Source organism: Scomber japonicus, chromosome 23 (genome assembly GCF_027409825.1).
Source record: "Scomber japonicus isolate fScoJap1 chromosome 23, fScoJap1.pri, whole genome shotgun sequence".
Classification (NCBI taxonomy): domain Eukaryota; kingdom Metazoa; phylum Chordata; class Actinopteri; order Scombriformes; family Scombridae; genus Scomber; species Scomber japonicus.
In genome coordinates, this window is record NC_070600.1 from 15,073,965 (window position 1) to 15,091,805 (window position 17,841).

General features: G+C 40.6%; 1 protein-coding gene across 1 annotated transcript in view; it reads left to right on the forward strand.

Moving 5' to 3' along the window:
* exoc4 (exocyst complex component 4) overlaps positions 1-17,841 on the forward strand; it is a 117,850-nt gene that overhangs the window by 64,049 nt on the left and 35,960 nt on the right. Inside the window, exons 12-13 of the mRNA XM_053313951.1 lie at positions 11,530-11,632; positions 12,581-12,697. Coding sequence (XP_053169926.1) covers positions 11,530-11,632; positions 12,581-12,697 — 220 coding nt within the window. The remainder of the gene's footprint in view (positions 1-11,529; positions 11,633-12,580; positions 12,698-17,841) is intronic.

Sequence of the window (17,841 nt, forward strand, 5' to 3'; positions counted from 1 at the left end):
TGTATACAGAAAGGCCCTGTATGTGCCTGTGAGCGTCTGTAGCATGTATCCACCTTCATTTTGTGTATGCCCCATATGCTGAGAGGTGGCTATTTCGGTGGTGTAATGTGATGTGTGGGAGTATTATCAGAGCTGTAGGTATGACAGACACACAGCCCTAGAGCTGACTTCCTGGAATTGCATTTCGTTGTCCGTCTCCAATATGAGAGCTGTCACCTCACTCCCTCCAGGCCATGCAAACCGTGATTGAGGCATTTCTGTGAGGTGTCACTATCAAGGGTGCGCACTTGTGAGGGGTTTTGTGTTTCTGTCTATCTGCTTGTGCACGATGGGTAATAGGCTGGTTTTCATGCCGATGAAGAGTTTTACACATTTTCAATCATTCCACCCTCCTACTTCTCTCCCTTTTTTCCCCTCGCCTCTTTCAATCCTCTTGGTCTCACTTTTTTTCCCTTTCTCCCTCCCTAGTTCTAGCCTCAAGTTTTTTTCTTTGTCACTGCTTCATTCCTCCTTCACTTTGTCCTCACTCTATCCTTTTTTTAAAAAACCTCTATCCTTCCTACCCGTCCTCACCTCCTGTGCTCCCCTCCTCTCTTCTTCCCTCTCTGTCAACACTGTCATAGCTTGGGGAGCCCTTCACTGTATTACAGACCACTCACCACTAGTTCTCTTTATGGCACTTTCTCCTTTTAAATTCAATCAGGCTTCAATGGAGCCCCCAGAACCATTTCAATTTACTACCTGGATGCCACAGGATGGAAAGTCCTACGCTAACATAAAGGTCTAAATGGAATAGGAGGCTAAAAGAGGTAGAGAGGTGGAAGAGAGATGGAGGAAAGGTATGTCAAGCGGGTGGGGAGAGGGGGAGGACGTTGTACTGAAACGGTGCCATGGAGAGATAACAGCAATAGAGTGGTAAAAATAGAGAGAGGCAGGGGAATTAGGGGGAAAAGGGTGAGAGAGAAAGATGAGGGTGAAGGAAGAGTCTGAAGTGTTACACAGGATAAGACACCAGAGATGACAGTAGGGGAGAGCAAAAGGAATGAAATGCAGGGCAGGAGATGGAGAGGAGGAGATAAGAGTGTACAGTAAGGAGAGGAAATGATAAATATAAAGTGGTTTTGTTTTCTTTTTAATCAGAGGTGAATGTGATGTGAAATGACTCACCTAGCAACCTGTTTGGAGTAATGCATCAGTGTTTAGTTGTATGATACAATGCAGCGTAACAATCCCTGATGCGTGTTAGTTGGGTATATAGAAAACAAACACACACACACGCACACACACACACACACACACACACACACCAGGATGGGAAGTTGAAACTAGTTTTTTTTGTATAACTGCAAAATGGCATTCCTTCACCTGTGGCTGTTGTGTCTTCGAGAAAATATAACCATCCTTCACAACAATCCTTTTAACCTTAACTTTGGCTGCTTTCTGCGGGGCAACTCTCCATTCACGCACCCCTTTGGGCCAAAATAGACTCTTCATGTCCATCTTTGCTGCCAGCCCTTTGTGTGTGCAGGTTAAGTGTTTTTCTTAGTAGTTTTCAGACGAATTGAAAAGTGCCTTCCTTTGCACTTAGTTCTCCGAGGGATAGTTGCCATTTCAGTCTTGCTGAGTCATTCACTGAACCATGAGTGTCCTTCAGTGGCTCAAAAGTCTATATCATCACCATCAACTCTGATTAGAAAATAACATCATGTGTGTGTATGTGTGTGTGTGTTCATGGGCAGTTAGTGTTAACAACAGTGTGAAAGATGAATCTAACACTTATTCAATCATTTTGGCTCCCACGCTCTACTGTTTCTCTTAATATTTCTCACCTTCATCATTGAAAAAAACATGTTGCAGTACATTTTACTGATAGGCAAGTTTTTCTTTTCTTTTCTTTTGATTATTTATTGTTTCCTTTCTTTCTGGCTCTGTGTTAATACTGATGAATCACAGCAAGTTTAGATGGTACCTTTAATTAGAACCGTCTACTCCATCTTCTGTTTCATCCTTCAACCTCTTTTTGCTGAAACTAAAAAGTGACTCACGGCCCGAAAATGTCAAACACATTAGTCATAAACTCCAAGTTTCTCACAGTGGGTCACTTTGATAAACTTGTGAGCGCCCAGACTTAAAGAGAGAATACACATTCAAGGTTTTTAAGACCATTGTCTTGCTTGGTTTCTTTTATTATGAGTCTAAACCTTAGTTCAACAAGTATCTAAAAAACATCTTGTTCACAAAGACATAATTATGATTTCTTATCTGCACTGGGCTACAGAAAAAAACATCCAAATCAACATGCTCTCAGATAATCCATTCTTGCAATAGACTAAACATCCACAGTGAAGCCAACTTGAAATAAGCCTGGAGACCGATTGGATACAAATATGAGTCAACTTATCTTTACACAAGTGCCAGTTCCTCTATTCTACTCTGTATGCTTTGTTTTTTACTTCCTGAATTACTTTAATAAAGTACTCCCCACTTCTGCAAATGTCACCTGTGGGAGGCCACTTAGTGCTTGGCTTATAAATCAGTGTTGCTTTATGAGGAGATTAAAACTTGAATACTGGAGCAATGACTAGAGTACAATCAGACCAGATACAGTATCTATCTGCACCTGGCTTCTGGGTATGTGTGTGTGTGTGTGTGTGTGTGTGTGTGTGTGTGTGTGTGTGTCTGTGTCTGTGTCTGTGTGTGTGTGTGTGTGTCTGTGTGTGTGTGTGTGTATGTGTGTGTGTGTGTCTGTGTGTGTGAGTGGCTGAACTGAGCAGTTAGTGCCTTTTATTCAGAGAATAGGCATTTGAAGGGGCCATACATCCACACAGACATTTTATACACACGCACCATGGGACCAGCCATGAACACTGCTGTCACCTGCCTCTGTCTCTATTGACAGACATGTTGCACAAAAGCAGTAATTTAGTCTGCCATAACCTCCCATTGGGACATTGAGGCATCTTTGCCCCTCTGTGGTCATAATGGCTCAATGTAGCATGTGACAGAGATGAGTGAACCACCCTTATCCAACAGCCCTCCTCCATTCACAGTGTAGTAAAAGAAGAAAACATCAAAAATTGCAACAGTTACAGTAACTTCCATTATAAATGAATGGGCAATATGCCTTATGTTCCACATGGGAGATCTAAACAAAAACTAAAATACTATGACAATTACCAGTTGGGATAACACTGTCTTGTTTGAGATTAAGCAGCATTATAATCCTTTTTTCTTTTCATCATTACTGATCTTAGTATTTATCATTCAGTTGACAGTGGAGATGACCCCCTGTATAAAATTCATACTTCAGTAAGAAACCTTTGAAAAGAAAAATATGTTTAAAAAAAAAAAAAAAAAGAAAAATTTAGAAGCTGTAGAGAATGGGAAGAGACCAGCGGTGGACAGGTTTCTACCCCTGCTGCTATGAATTCCTTGCCTTAGGCAAAGCGCCAGGGAGGGTGTGTCTTTGAAATAAAGTTTCAGTGAGGTAGGGCATTTTTGTTGGAATAGATAGAAACTACAATAAATGATAATTAAGGCATGGGCAGTAGACAATTATCCAGCAGTAGATCAAAATTCACTGGCATGCTATTATCAGTGAGTAAGCCAAACTATAAACTAAATACTCCCAAACTGAATATAAACATCTATATTCCAGCAATGTGTGGCAGTTTAGGATCAACCAATTGAGACAGTGCGTGTCTGTGCACATCTGTACTTAGTATCTGCACTGCATCACCTGAATATAACTTGACTACATTACTCTTACAGAAAAGACTAATGAGGAAAATAGTCTTGGGTAGAATTAGAGAGAGATAAAGGGATGGAAAGTAGAGAGTACGCTGTAGGAAGATGGAAGAGTAGGCCAGAAGCAGCAGTGAGATGGTGATTTGTCTTAGAGGCTCTCTGGTGTTGATGTTGGCAGCATCAGCGAAACAAGGGCATCTCATTTCCTGTTGTCTGCAGGAAGCAACTGTCTGCTACTGCTACTGCTGCTACTCAGAGCCCCTGGTCATCAATCTCCTCTGTTTTAATTGGTCTGCACCACACTGTGACGGCCAGCGCATACACGCTCACGTACACACATTGACAGAAATAGTCTTCTAGAAACAAATGTGCATGCAAGCATTACATGTGTCGATTAACACACACACATGCACAATGAACATCTGTTTACAAATATAGAGATAGACCTGCTTACCTGTACGTCATACATAGATGAACAGAGCACAATATTTCCTCCATTTGTACTGGTTTTATGCTGTAGCATTTCTGTGTGTTCCTGCAGATTTCTTGTGCTTGCAATACATTCTGTTCTCTAAGCCTGCATGTTCACTAAATGCCAATATCCCCAGAATATGGACGCATATGGCTTGTCAGCTTACTTGAGTGGTACAGCCAGTGTTGTTGGTTTTCATGTCTTCTTTTATAAATTCTGTCCAATTCTCACTGTCTGACTGAGAATTGGTATAAAAATATGACATTGTAACAGCATGCTTTTCAGCTATTCTTTTCCTTTTCCAGCTGCCAATGTCACATTTCCAACTGCAAGTCTGTAACCCCATGGTTATTATTGTAGCCATGACAATGAAGGTTGTCTAACTTTATGGAAGTAGTAACTTTAACCCTCACCATGTTTCTCTAACTTTACAAAGTGACCAATTTAACCCAAACTGTAATCTTTCCCTAATGCTAACTAAGTGTCATCATTGTCACATTATAAAACATTATTTTTGAACAGTGATTGACGGTTTTGGAAAGCAGAGACAAATTATGTCCTGTCCATTACTGCCAGTAGGGGGCGCCAGATTAGAAAACGCTCCTACGTGTTGTTCTGTAATGCACATGGTCAAAAGACATATTTGGTCATTTAATTTGGAAGACTTGTTGTTTGGAAAGATATGTGTGAGATATTTACCCCACTGTCTAAAACCATTTGAATAATCCGACATGAATTATTGTTTTGGCTAGTTCGTCCCCTAATAGATGGGGTCCAGGGAGTTCAAATTTTCCCCTGGGATAACTAACATTCTTAGGCATACTTTGACAACATTGCATAGTTATTTATGTTAGATTTTGTAGTTAGCATTGAGATTAAACTACAAAACTCATGTCTTGATCACAAGTTTAATTCTGCTTGTCAACCTGCCTCCAAAGAGTTTTGTTTTATGTAACATCCCCTTTTATTTACCTCACCTCACTCAAAGCTTTTACTGAATAGATCTAATTCAAGAGCTTCAGCCCAGAAGCCTAAGGAGAGCTGGACACTTCATATCTAAAAAATGTATTTTATGTATCATATGAGCAGCGATCTGATTCCCTTTTTATGTGTGACAGGGTCAAGCTGCACATAATTGGGAACAAATAACCTTGAAAGATTATCTCACAGTGACTTTATGTCTACCATCCATTGTGGTCTAACAGAGCAACTATATAGGTTTACAGGAAGATGAAACTCTCTTTTATATCCTATTAGTCTTGCTCTCTCAAAAAAAGGTCCTGATTATGAAACCCATTTATACCTGCTGCTGTAAGCATCTGGACACACATTATTTCCATAATGCATCTTTGCACCTTCCCATCGCACTCCTCTCTTTCTCTCTTTTGTTCTCTTACACAAACACAAGCTCATGCCCCCCTGCACAAACACACTCTCACACACGCATGCACACGCACACGTGCAAACGAAAGCCTTCAGCACATGTGAAGCAGCATCGGGGGCAAGAGCAGGGTATAAACAGCAGGGAGTCTGGCAGAGGCGTGGGCGGTGTGTGGGAAGACCATATGCATTTCACTAGGCACTGATGAAAACACATGCTCGCACACTTAATCACACACAGTATTGTCACATAGGAAAAAAACAAAAAACAATATATTCACGCATCTCTCTCTCTCTGTCTTTGTCCTCTTTGCGCTTACTTGCTCACATACACACATCAATACAGCAAATCCTGTACTGTAATTTCAGAAAATACACACCAACTGGAATCTTAATTTTCCTCAAAACCGTTTGGTATAAACAAAAAGTCAACTGGTCTTGCAGCCTGAGCTGTTAAGGAAAGCTGACACAGTGCCATCTAGTGGTGGAGGCAGAAACTGCTGCAAGTCTTTGAACTTTTACCTGAGAAGCATATATGTTTTTAAGCAATACATATTATGGCTGAAAAGGTATCTTGATGTTGTCATGTTGGATCATGTCATGTCGTAACCTTTCAGATCATGATTTTTTTCCTCTCATCCATCTTTTCAATTTTCTGGTTCTTTAAAGCTTTGCAACAGTTGTGTGCTTTGAAATCTCAAGAGTAAGTCTTTCAATTTTCATGTGTGCCTCCATTAATTTAACACCACTGTAGAAATAAGTAAATAGAGTGTATTGGAGTGTGTAATATTACCAGAAAATCAATATCCTATGTGCAGTTGAATAACAATTTCCCTTACATTTGTTGTATGATCCATTAGAATGAAAGCTAATGCTGGTTGTGCCACAAAACTCATCAACTGTCCCCATCCATTAAAATCCCTTTATGACTTTGAAATCTTCCTAAAGTGAAGGGGTATTGCTCGGATAGAGAATAATTAATAAATAAATAGATAAGTGCTTTCAAGTATCACTGGATGTGGTGCATTGATGTATTGACATGTGGCTGTGCATTTTGATGTCGTTTGTGCCTCTGACAAAAGTACGTGCACACACAGCAGCACACACACACACATACACACACACACAAAAACACACACACACACACACACACACACCAGCACTCCCTCTTTTTCTCTCAGTTGGCAGAGATTCAGTGTGTCCTGTCCTTGGTGTGTGACAGGTCTTTACAGAACAAGCCTTCCTCTCCGGGCAGCGAAATCAGAATTCAACATAGCTGATAGGTTCGTGCCTGGGGGGAATTCTGGGAGATTTAAAAATGCTGAGTCTCTAATCGATCTTAGCACACTCTTATTCTGCTGTCTTTCTTAAATCTTTGTCTTTATCCCATTTCTCTTTCGGCATCATTACGCCGCTGCTGCAGATAGAGATGGATGATGGGATCCCAGCCCTTTCCATTTAAAGAAGCATTTGTTACCTTAGGTTTAGTTTCCAGTGGGAAATGAATTCGGAGCTGCTGCTATAAAACATCTTTGTCCCTGTCTGTTCTCATTTGTTTTAGCTATCTTAAAAATAGTCAAACCTTGACTTTCTCTGAATAATCAAACAACCATTAGGATGCAGCGGATCCTCTCATTAGCCAAATCCCTGTTGGTATAAATACATTATGCCATTCAAGAATGTTATTTCTCGACATATACACCTAGGGCATGGCATCTACAATAACCAGCTCCAGACCCTAGGCTCTGACATCTGTTTCGTAATGACAGATAATTACAGGCTGTCAAGCGCAATCATCAGCAGTTGCTGCTAAGAAACTGGATTTATTGTGTGACTGTTGCAGCCATGTTGGCTCGAGAGGACAACACACCTTGAAGGGAGCATGAGGATGCTGCACTCCCTCTGAATTTGAATATCATCCTTGTGTGTACGTTTTTGTGAGTGTGCCTGTGCATTTGATCAGTTCTTGACACCTGTGTGATTAGTAGTGAGTGGGTGGACATTTTCAGAAGGCAGTGTGCAGTCTTCAAAATGGACAAATTGATTGAGGCTGCGTTTTATATCTACCTGGTTGATGCAATGTACTCAGATTAATTTCTAAAACTCGACCTTAGCAACAGAAAAACTGCATTCAGGATTCCTCCCATATGTCATTCTTTAATGATGTTTTTGTAAATGTTTAAAAAATAAATAAATAAACACCTTTCAGTACCTCGATTACTTAGAAAAACCGAAGTTGGACTACTTCTCAAACCAAGGACAGTGTCTATATGAAATTGTGCAGCTGCTATTATTTGAATATGACAAATTCTCAAAATTGTGGTGGTGGAAATATAACACATTAGTTTGTAGGGCAGTATGGTGACCTAATGATTAGACAGCTTTGACTCTTTGCTGGAGGGCATAGACAAAAGCTCCATATTGTCAAACATCTGTTCTGCTTTAGTGTCATAGAACACATGTGACTGTATTAGCACTGCATTTATTTATTATTATTATTATGATAATAATAATTGTATTTAGTAAATCAATTAGCACCAGCACCACTAAGTCACTCTTTATCTTGTTGTCTTTTAATGTTCTAACTCTAATCCTCTTCTTGTAATTGATGCCTCCTTTTACAACCTTTGCTGCATGTCAGTCTAAATGTCTGCCACAGTATTTTTTAGGCCAGTTGGAAATAGTGTGTATGTGTGTGATAAGCAGATTATTTAAGGTTATTAAGATTTCACACACAGGGGCGAGTCCACACTGTGTAGTTGCTGCTGTGTCTCTGCGCCGCTTCCACAGTGTCTCCTTAGCGACTTGGCTGACACCTCTGCTGTGTACAGCTGCCATATGGTTGACTGGTGTGTTTTGTCACCTGGCAATGAAACCAACATTGTTAATGTCACATCAGGTCCAATTGTAACAGCCTCATAAGCTGAAGCGGACACTTTACTGAATTCTTGTGGTTTTGAATGGAGGGAAATCATGGTTTGAATGAGTGGTGTTTTTAAGTAAATGGTGGCAATTTAAAGAAGCATGCCAATTATGCATTTATCTACCATTAAATTGGCTTTTATGTCATACATATGGTATGCTTGTGAAGTGAATTAAGTCTTTAAATATACAACCTTACAGGCACATTTACATTCCTGTAACCATAACAGAGGTTGATTGATGTTGCTTGTTTTTCATAAGCCAGTGTTATGTTGCCCTTTAAAACATGTCTGAAATGTTATTGAACATTTAATGCAGACTTCACTTTTCTGAAAAGAAAAAAAGACAAACTTTTTTTTCATCACTAATGTAGAAGGAAACTCTAACCAGACAAGTTGAAAAGCTATCAAACCAAGTCATTTTCTGATGTATTGTGCAGTGGCTCATGATAACTGGTGAAAATGTCAATTTAGACCAATGTAAAGCCAAGCTCAGTTGTAGCCCTGGGAGATCAAATGAGGCTAGCTGTCATTCTTCGGTGAGAGGTCAGACCGTCTCACCATGTTTTTGTGTAGGAGGTTTGGCTCAGAGTACGAGTTTCTGCAAATGGCCTTGTACAGCCCGCAGATATAGTGCTCTGCTGGGTTTCGGTGTTTTATGATTCATTTGGAGTTGAGATAAGTTGATGGCTTTTGAATGAGTAAATGCGTGTGTATGTGTGTCTTAAGTCATTTGGCATAATTTGTTATTACCATCATCATCTTCACCAGGAGCTGTTATTCTTCGTATAGTGTGTCACACCATCAGCGAGGCAGACATTTAGAAGATGTGGCGGTAATGATAATGAGCTGAGAGGGATTTTCTTTCAGGATCCATTTGGAAATCTTTAACCATTTGCATTTTAACCAGCCTAACTACTCTATATTCCAAACTATTCCTCTGAATCCTCTCACACAGTATTGGGTTTAATGCATGTTGTCTTGCTCTCTAAAACTATACTCTTAAAATGTAAATTTGCTGACATTTGCTCTTGGGGTTTTCATTGTGGGCCCCAACAGCCCTTTTAACCCAGTTACCTCGGCCAAACATCTCTGCAACACCCGTGGGTTCGGTATTTTCATGAAGGGGCCTGCGGCTCTGTTCCAGATGGTCGTCTGGATAGACAAAGCCGCTTTACTGCCTCGTCCCTGCTACATTACTCAAACGTTATCACCCCTGCCTACAAAAATCCATCTGTGCTCACACTCTAACTCGAAGATCCATCATCTTGACACTTGTATTGAAACAATGACAATAATGACAGCACGAGATGGATCTCAAAGCAACGCGATCCACGTTTAAACTGTGGCAACCTCAATTTTTGGAAATGAAGTCGTCAGCAGAAATGGTATGTGTTTTGTAAAGGAGGAGCATTTTAAGTTGTGCTCTCTACATATTAATATAGAGAAGCTGCGTATCTGGCCCCGATTGTTGCAAGCTTGACGGTTTTAATAAGGCCACAGAAGAGTTTCTCCTACTTAACTTTCTGTTGTAGTAGAGTTTCAGTGGGAATCAATGAAGGATTTAGAATAGGTTTAGATTCTGCGCTCACACTGTCTCTCTCTTGCTCACTCTGACACACAAGGCTGCGTATACCCACACCCACGTGCACACACACACTTGTCTCTGCTCTTGCTGACTAATTGGGTACAAATGCTGAGTAGTGTGATCTTACAGCTCATGCTCCTTGTGTGTTTGTCTGTAAGGGTTTTTGTGTGTGTCTCTGTATGTTTCCATATGGGCCGTGGCCGAGGCAGAGGGCCGTCACAGTTATGAACATGTAAGCTTAAGTTTTGCTAATCAATCACCAGGCACCACTGATCTATGGTTCTTACATAGACTGTGTCCCCTGTTGTCTGCAATGCTGCAGCCTCCTGGTTCTGTCATCCACGACACATTACTAGAGCACAGAGACTGTTTCTAAGCAATGGAGTCTTCCTCCTGCTTATTACAAATGGGTTGGTCCAATCAAATCACCATCTAGAGTCATCTTTGTAGCTTCACTCTTATATCACTTACAGCTTCTGTCCTCAGTTTCTCATGATTTTGATCTCAAAAGAAACATGTTTCTTTTTTCTTTTCTTTCCGTTTTATTCTCTTTGTCTCTCTCTTTCTTCTATAAGTTTAGGTCATATATATTATAGGTCTTGTAGGTCAAAGAATTCTTTTGTGAGGAGTTTGATTTATTTGTGCATTTATATGTGCTGAGCGCTTGAGAAGGCACTCGCTCTTGCATGGTTTGCCCTGTGGTGTGTGTTAGACGAGGCCAGTGACCAATGATTCTCTGACAAACGAGGTGTGCATGTGCCTCCACCAACCCATATATTACTGTCTGACCCTATCTGACCAACCACGCTCCAGCTATCTGAGGGAACTCCTAAAGCATGCATACTGTGGCTCTAATCGTTTTGTATAAATAACAGTAAATAGGTTCAGCATCTGCAGTTTTAGAGTTTTTTGACTTTTACTTGAGGACACTCAGTACTATTGCACACATTCATATTGAAGGTTGCCTTGTGTAACTGAAGTCTTGCACTTATGGTGCTAAAAAGGTCCACAGGAACACTTAAAGGCAGTTTTGGAAGAAGTACTGAGATCTTTAACTTAAATAAAAGTAGCATGTCCACAGTAAAAACGAAAAAGTTCCATTACAAGTAAAAGGCCTGCATTAAATACCCTACTTAAGTAAAAGTACATAGGTATTGACAGCAAAATGCAAACAGTTCCCATTTAGAGTGTCTATCACAAATATATAATCAAAGATAATCAAAAAATACTGATTTAATGGCATGTACATGTAAGCAGCATTTTAAAGTTGTTGAGAAACAAAATTTAACAATTTATACTGTTTGGTAGCAATGCTATTTTATAGTTTTATGGTATAACCATTTTGGTGTTGAATTAACATCCATTTACAGGTAATGTTTTGTTGTGGCTAATGTTTGTTTTTTCTTAACTTTTCTGTGCAGGTTCATTCAGGAGATAGAAATGAACATGGGGCCAGGCCAAGCCAAGCAGTGCCAACTCCGAGCATTCCTCACTTATTACATCAATGACCTCTTCCTCAACCAGGTATTGAAATGACAAATTGATGCCCTTGTCTGACAGAGTGGTATTCCAGCACTCAAAGAAATGCTTGAGGGGAACATTGAAGCAGAGAATACAATTCTTCATATAATCCTGAGCTATGGGACACTGATAACAAATCAGTGCTAATTTTATGTTAAAAAAGGTATTTTTATAGCCTGTTATTGAAAGTCACAGTTCTCATTGATGTGAATGGTCGTGCTCATAGCCAGTCAGTTGGCCTGATGTACCCTCTCAGGGTTTCACAAAACTGAAACTAAATAACACACATACTGCCAGTGATCATTGTATGTCTCAATCTTCTTAATATTACCTCAACCTGCTCTTTCCCAACTAAACCTTAATTACTAAACAGATGGTTCCTCGAAGATAGATCATTCTATTCCTGAGTGTTGGTACATACACAGTATATTATCATTAAAGTAAAAAACATTTCTGCACAAGATAAAACACCTTTTGCATCTTTTTATGTGCTGTTTGTTTGGTTTCAAAGCTGCTCTACTCAAATATAATTTAACTTACAAACATAATTGTTATTCTGATTTATGCAACTATTTGCCCCTCAAGGTTTTTCAAGAAATTTTAACTTTTTAGTTTTTCAAACTATGTGTTTTATCCAGACAGCCATCTGGAGTCATGCAGTGTTTTTCAACAAAATATAGAGAAACTGCTTTGAAACTGCAGTTTATTAACAATGATGGGAACATTTTCAGCTACAGGAAATGTCAAACCAAAACCAAGCAAAGTACATAGGAATATAAAAAAAGTTCAAAAACTGTTTGCTCAACTCAACAATTTATATCATTCAGAGAAAGTTGTGTTACCGTAGCTTGATTCTAATTTGTGTGTGAAACACAGAGGTGCGTGCTCCTCCTGTCTCTTTCTCATTTAACATGGCCCGTTTAATGTCAACCTTTGTCACTGAACCATTAGGTGCGAACAGAGATCAACAAGGAAATTGAGGCAGTGAGCAAAGCAGCTGACCCTTTGAAGATCCTTGCCAGCGCTGATACCATGAAGGTTCTGGGTGTCCAGAGACCCCTGCTGCAGGTGAGAAACATCAAATATCATGTTTTGCCCTTCCCCTGTATATTATATTTTTTCTACATTTGTCCAGTTTAGTCATTATTAAATCAAATGCTATGTAATGCATATAAAAAATGGCTTGTGAACACTGTATGTGAAAAGCTTTGACTTTCACATACACAGTGTGTGTGTCTAGCACTTATCCATGTGAGCAGTCAGAGAGGCTTAAAAAAACACAGATCCACACTACCTGTTTGTTTGGCACTGTTTCCCCTTTGTACCCCTGTTCAATGGAGGAGGGCTCTCTTGAGTACACTCACCTTGCAGTTTTTCTGTGATCTCTGTTGATTCAGGGGCAAACCCACACACACACACACACACACACACACACACACACACACACACACGCACACACAGACTCTGACACGCTTACACATACACCCACTTTCCCTCTCTCTATTTCTCTCTCAGATCATTATGGCCACCATGCCATCTATCTCACAGGATCATAATTGCACCTGAAATAGTGCTTGATCTTTCTTGAGTTTGTGGCTATTGCTAACTGCTGGTCACAAAACTCTCTCACTCTCTCTCTCTGTCTCTCTCTCCCACACACACATACACACACCTACCATTCTCTCTTTCCCAGGGCCATTTTCTACAGAAAGTAACAATGCCTGTCCTACCCAGACAAATAATTTTGGCTCAATTGCACTCTGCAGTCACACATGACACACACACACACACACACATACACACACACCATGACTGAGTGACTGCATGGTGACACTAAAAGACAAGGCATATAGCCTCTCTGAGTTTATGCATATTTTAGGGCTGTCTTTCTATGTGGTACAAGCTGTGTGTGTGTGACAGTGTGTTTGTCTATGGGAATCTCATTATTTCCCTTTAAAAGGCTCAATTCACTCAAATCATATCAAAACACATTTCTCCATTCACTCCCTCGTGGTATGTTTCTATGCAGATTAAAACATCTCCCTGTGAAATGTGTGCCGCCAGCCTAATACAATGAATGGGAATGCAATTTCATTTATGCTGCTCAAAATGACAAAATTTGTTCAAAGATAGTCCAAATGACAACCGTCGGACTTAACTAAGAACTAGAAATGTAATTTAACAAATACAATTTAAAAAGTGATATTGACTACCACATTTAATCACATGCTCGTAATGCTTTTGACATTCAAAACAGGCTCATGTGGCAGGTTAAAAATCACGACTGTGCCAAAGTTGAGATCCAGACAGTTGGCAAGATTTTTCTATGTCTCAGCTGTCAGACATTTTGGAAGTTTGGTGGAGGGTGGCTCTACATGTCTATAATATTGTAAAAATGTGTGCTTGGCATGCATGCAACCTTTTTCGACAAGTCTCTCTCTCTGTGTGTGTGTGTGTGTGTGTGTGTGTGTGTGTGTGTGTGTGTGTGTGTGTGTGTGTGTGTGTGTGTGTGTGTGTGTGTGTGTGTGTTTTGTCCATGCGGTTGTCAAGGAAGACAGTATCCCAGGGAGATAGTTTGTTTGTGCTGTGGGTATTTGTGTTGCAGACCTTGGACATGTGTTTGCCAGTGTGTGTGTGTGTGTGTTGCATGATGTTGTGTGTTTGTTTCTGTCAGAGCCTTCCTGTCTGTGTGCCTGGCTCTCTCTCTCTCTCTCTCACACAGGGAGGGAACAGCGGTGGCAGTTCATTACAGAGAGAGAGAGACCGTGGGCGTTTGGAGTTCAGCAGGGTTTGTTTACGGCTCGGGCCCCTCCTTAACGAGGAGTGCAGCATCTTGCTAATTATGCTGCTGTGGCTAATGAGCCTTTCTGCTGATAGTAGGGAGTGCAATAAAACACTCCTTTTGTTTGGACTTTTTGCCTTTTTTAATTGGGCTAAATAAAAGAGCCCTCCGGTCTTCTTCTCCTGCCATTCATATTCCAGGGGCAGACTGCTCTTTTCCACAGTGTGTAGTTTTTATTCACTTAGTTGTCATGAGAGCTTGTGATGAAGGGGTTTGACACCTTTTATCCAGAAAGCATGAATTAAAATAGGAATTTAAACTAGTATTGCACAAAGCTTTTACTACTTTATGTCAGGAGCTTCTAGCTGGCCAGGTGGTGAATCTATCCAACCCTGTGACTGCAATGGATAATTAAAGATGATAGTGACAGTACTATATAATGGTTGTAAGAGTTTCCAATCATGAAACAGATGTGGTCATGTGTGTGTGTCTTTGTGCCTACATATCTATGCAGGAGTTAGAGCGTGGGTACATTTGTGGGCACATATGTACTGTATGAGCCCCTTTTAAGTGCCATGATGCTTTCTGTGCCAGGTGTTATCAGGAAGAGACACACACACACCGCTGGCACCAGAGCCAGCGTGGCTGATGGGAGGAAGAGAGCTCAATATTGCCACACCACATTAAACACACACTCTCATACACCTTGGCTGCAGCCACATACGGGAAACCATAAGGGAGCACATTTTATAGACGCATCTGCTCTCTGCAACCGCTGAAGCACACATTAATTCGCTCAATAGTTCGAATTTGGAGGAAGACATTAGCGTTTAGCATGTGGGGTTTTGTATGTTCTGGAGGGAGCTGAGGACTGAAGAGCCGAGCAGAAATGTAATAGCACGCATGCACACCAACACTTTTTTTGGAAATGCATGTATACACAGTTAGGCATCACTCATTTACATTATATATCTACACAGAATTTATATTCTCTGACCCTCTGCTGTAAGTTATGCACTACGATTACCTCTTGTCTATTTTTACTACCCTTTTGCAGCATGAAGTGAATATTTATGGACGCATAGCATTAACTTTTGGAGTGGACCCATATTATTTAATACATTTGTTATATGAATTCTTTGACCCTTTGCCATCTATATCTCGGCAGTAGAAATGGACAGAGTGACTTTACGGGAACACTGCACAGGAGTCAAGGTGAATATCATGCCTTTTATCATGCAGTTTTGTTAAACAGTCCATAATAAGCAATACAGATGCAATCTGATTATTAAGTAATATTGATATGGGCGATGATTTGCCTATCACTAGGTACCAGGGGTGTTAAACGCTGCATTTATATATCATGCATGTATATTATATAATCATAATATGATTATGAGCCTGACACTGGCTATATATTGTCCACTAGGACCATGAGATAAGGGCTGACTGGGACAGTATATAGTTCAGTGTGGAAGGTTAACGTCCATTCATGCGTCTGTGTGATAGCATGGCCTGGCTGATAAGTCTCCAGAGGAGCAGTACTGTTAAAGAAAAAAGGGAGGCAGCCATGCAAGTCAAGAATCTCACTCTTCTTTATGTTTATTTGTTTTCTTTCTTTATGTCTGGCTTTCTTTATTGCTTGCTTCTTCTCTTTGTTGCTCTCTACCTTTCATTTAGGATGATTGTAGGTATTCTGGTTTATTGTTGTTTTTGTTTTTTTGTTTTCCCCATAGACCAGACTTACCGCAACAATATACCCACACACAAACATATACACTGTTAGCGCTAGCAGTGTGATGCTATCTGTCCAGCTTTGGCGTTGCCACTGATTGATTCATTTAATTAGAGTTAGATCGAGGGAAAGGGGTAGGAGGAAGAGAGAGATTGGGAATAGAAAAGAGGAAGAAAGTAGGCTAGGGGAGGGTATGGTCACTCTGCTGGATAGCTCTGGAGATTGGCTCCATTAATCTTGGCGGAACCCCCTCCAATCCCCCCCAGTCCCCTTTACAGGCTCACTTTGTGACACACTAACATACAAGCATACACACGCTTGTCTTGAACGTCCCAATGTACGCAGGCAGCTTCACACAAGCACCACGAGACAAACCTACCAAAATAACAAATAGGCTCCTGCGTTCCTCTGTCCTGAAGACAGAGGTGTGGAGCCACCTGCACGCCCGCTCGTGCAGTGTGCTTGTGCTTGTGAGAGAGTCCATGAGTGCGGATAAATTGTTTGTGTTCTGCTTGTTTACTTCATCAACCAAGACCACACTACCAAAGCCATAATTACATTACACATCGGTCCTCTCTTTCCAGCTATCATTCAGCTTTGTCCCCAGTGTTTCTGAAAAATAGCCAAGAACTAGTCCTTTTGTATCTGCTTATGTGTTTATGTGTGTATTAGTCTAAGTGTCGGTGCATTTGTTATTCATACATGCATGTATTTGCCTGTTTTGGGGTTATTATATCCACACATAACTCATTCTGGAGCCAAATGAAGACTGATTTGATTTACTCTGTCTCAGCTGCCAGAACACTCACCGTATTGCAGATATGTTCACCTAGCAATGGCCTGCTAATGATGTTGACCTTTTAAATTTCATATTCACATGTAACTTCGTGAGAGAGGAGGGTGGAAACAGGCATACACACACGCATATACACGTGTTACTAGTGCATGCACACACACTCACACAACCACCTCCAGCAACTGTAATGATACTGACCTTTTTATTTTTGATGATGTGTGCAGGCAATGTTTATTTGTGGGGGGTTGATCGCTTCCTGTTGATTGGCTCCCTACTCCCCCCACTGCTCCCCCCATAAACACCCCACCATCACACATAAACACACAGATGCAGCAGAGATTAGAGCACAGGGAGGGGGGGTTCTCTTTATTAAGGAGACTCTCAGCACACAGCTCCCATCAACAGGCACAGCAATCACAACACAATACACCTGTTAGCTGCATCAGCCGTACCCTGTGATTGGGACACAAGTGGGAGAGGGAAGAAGGAGGAAAAAGGGTATTAGGGTGATTTGTGCACACACACAAACATGCACTACCTCCACACAGAGAGTAGCACACCACAGACATTAGCAAAAACAAAAGCCATTCTCATCTTTATTAATAAAAAAACAAGAAAAGAAACACAATCTCAACAAACACCCATTTTAATTCTGCCAAAATAGGCCTATTCAGAGTAAAATGAATAAGCTAAATGCTTTTCCATTTAGTCCAAATGTTTTCTGGGGCCCCGACTACATTATCTGTTATGAAATGGATTGTGCCTAAGCATCCAGTAGACAATTTTACAGCTGTTAAGAATTATCAAGGAATGATGCACCTCAATAAAAAATGTACCACACTTACTCTGAGCAATTTTGGCTGTACTTGAAATGAGTCACTCAAATCTTCTTTGCCACC